The sequence below is a fragment of the Panicum virgatum genome, chromosome 9N (assembly GCF_016808335.1).
Source record: "Panicum virgatum strain AP13 chromosome 9N, P.virgatum_v5, whole genome shotgun sequence".
NCBI lineage: Eukaryota > Viridiplantae > Streptophyta > Magnoliopsida > Poales > Poaceae > Panicum > Panicum virgatum.
In genome coordinates this window covers 67,532,220-67,534,815 of record NC_053153.1, presented here as the reverse complement: position 1 = coordinate 67,534,815, position 2,596 = coordinate 67,532,220, and the positions used below count along the sequence as shown (strand labels likewise).

The following is a 2,596-nucleotide window of genomic DNA, read 5'->3' as shown; positions in this document are numbered from 1 at the left end:
AGAAGAACAAATAAGATAGTTAGCAAACAAAAACATTTTCTAGAAGTATCAGTGGCCCAACAATGCAGTTACCTTGTACAGCGGCAGGGACACGAATCTAACCTACTAACTGCTAACGATAATAGTATGGCCAAATCCGGCGAAAACGAGAGCGCATGATGCGGCACGTCAAAGTCGAGTCAAGCACGCCAGCACGGCACAATCCCTCCCTCCCGTTAGTCTTTCCCACCAAACTCCAAACAGTAGGCAAATCCCTTGTACAAACTGCCACTCCAAAAACCGTTCGGAAGCAGAGTACCCGTTGTCCCGTTCCACTATCGTGCAACCCTGCTGTAACTTTGGTCTCTCTCTCTTTAATCTCCAAACATCCATGAACCGTCAAACTCGCGGGGAAAAGAAGAGGGAGCGAAAAGGAGACGGCAGTTCGGGTAGGTTTGAACGCAGCTCGATCGCCGGCTCTTACTCCTTTCTCCCATCTTAAATCGCTGACAATTTCCGTAAGCCTGAACGAGAGCCCGGCCTGTTAATGCCTGTTCGCCGATGGGCGACCTCTCTGCTCGTGCTCGCCACGGCCGCCGCTGGTGTGGCCGTCTCGCGGCCGTCCTCTGCCTCTGCGCGACGATCTGCAGCAAGCCAGGTCAGGGGCACGCTCACCATCGATCACCCCATCCCAGCGCATCCACACCAAACAAGGAGCGCGACGACACGCACGTCGTCCAAATGAATCCTAGCTACATGGCCGCAGATGAGGCCCCGGTGGATCCCCTGCCGGCGGGCCAGCTGCTGCCGGCGCGGTCGCTGCAGTGCTTCGAGGACGGCCAGGTGTACAGCTGCTGCGAGGGCGCGTACAGGCTGAACCCGTCGGGGATCCTCGCCGTGCCCGCCGGGGCGGTCGACGGCTACTGCGGCGGCGCGTGCGTGGTGGAGACGGAGGACGTGCTCAACTGCGTCGCCAGCGCGCTGGACGGCTTCGCGTTCTACAACGGCGCCTCCGTGGAGGACGTCCGCTACGCCCTCAGGCGGGGCTGTAGCCACACCGTCAGGAGAGGTGCTCAAACTCTATCAGGTCACGTGGTTTCATCATCATGCATGTGCTGAGCCGCTGCAATGACTCGTATGTTCGTGCCTGCGTGCAGGTGACTTCAACGATTTGGAGCCGCACCTGGGCGACTACCCGGACATCTACGGCAACGACGAAGACAGCGGTGGCAGCAAGGTTGTTAAAGCTCCTTTGAAGCTGCTCGCGTTTCTCGGCGGTGCCTGGCTGTTCCTCCGTGGTCACTGAAGATGCAAAAGCGTTGCTTGTTAGCAGCACCAGATTTAGTTTAGGCCATTCTATAAGAGAAGAGTACTATTCATTCACAAGTTAACGTTTTTCATAGTAAAGAAATGGAAAAAAAATTCTTCTTGGAAATTTTTTTTGCCACCATAATCACCTTCAAGGCTTTGCATATGTATGAATCTCATATGGACAAGAATTATCTTCACCACGAACTAACTGATGGGAGCGCGCTACGCGCGACCAGTCCCGCGTAAAGAAAAGCGCGCGACCACCTGGTCCGTATGGGTGCATGGTGCATGCGGAAGTTATTCCATTTTGAAGTTTACTTTAAAATTCTATAACTTTTGAATGGAGCGTCCGTTTAAAATTCTGTTTGTACCTTTGTGCTCCGTGAAAATACGAACAAAAAATAGATCCCGTATGCATATATTTTGAAGGTTATTTTTATATTAGAGCAATTTATGTGTAGAGTACGATTGGAGATTATTAAAGAAGTTGCTACCATGAGAACGAGCGGTAGCTCGGACGGTAAAGGCTCGAGTGGCACGAGCCGCCGGCCGCGGGTTCGAGCTTTGCTCGGCCCGCTATTCTCACCGGGGTTTTCCCCATTTCTTTCAAGTACAGGTGGCCTTTATCCGACCGTGCTCTGCACATGAACAGGCAACAATAGAAAATAAGTTGTAGGTCTTAGCTTACTTTTCTCTCATAACAAAGCAACACCAGCTACCAGCCACAGCCAAACGAACAATTAAAGTTGCTACATAGTGCTCAGCAGCAACTTGGGTGCTTCAACAGCAACAACAGCAACTTGGGTGCTCGGTAACACAACAGCAGCGGCAGCAGCAACTTAGGTGCTCAGCAACACAATAACAGCCCCAACTTGGGTGCTGGGTAACACAACAGCAGTGGTAGCAGCAACCTAGGTGCTCAGAAACACAATAACAGCAGCAACTTGAGTGCTCAGTAACACCACGACAACAGCAACAACTTAGGGTGTGTTTAGTTGGTGAAAAGTTTGGGTTTTAGTACTGTAGCACATTTTGTTGTTACTTGACAAATACTGTCCAATTATAGACTAATTAGGCTTAAAAGATTCAACTCGTGCTAATCAGTTAGACTGTGTAATTAATTATTTTTTTTCAATTGCATTTAATGCTCCATGCATGTGTCCAAAGATTCGATGTGACGGGTACTGTGCAAATTTTTTTGGGAACTAAACAGGGCCTTAGATGCTCAGCAAAACAATAAGCAGCAGCTTGGGTGCTTCACCAACACAACAACTTGGGTGTTCAGCAACACAAACAACAACTTTGG

At 50.4% G+C, this 2,596-nt stretch overlaps 1 protein-coding gene across 1 annotated transcript; it reads left to right on the top strand.

Annotated features, from left to right (window-relative positions):
- Positions 1 to 407: 407 nt before the first annotated feature.
- Positions 408 to 1,414, top strand: LOC120687699. The gene is made up of 2 exons (XM_039969724.1): positions 408 to 1,048; positions 1,137 to 1,414. Exons 1-2 carry the CDS (start codon positions 541 to 543, stop codon positions 1,283 to 1,285), a joined length of 657 nt encoding a protein of 218 aa, XP_039825658.1. The 5' UTR covers positions 408 to 540; the 3' UTR covers positions 1,286 to 1,414.
- The last annotated feature ends 1,182 nt before the right edge of the window (positions 1,415 to 2,596 follow it).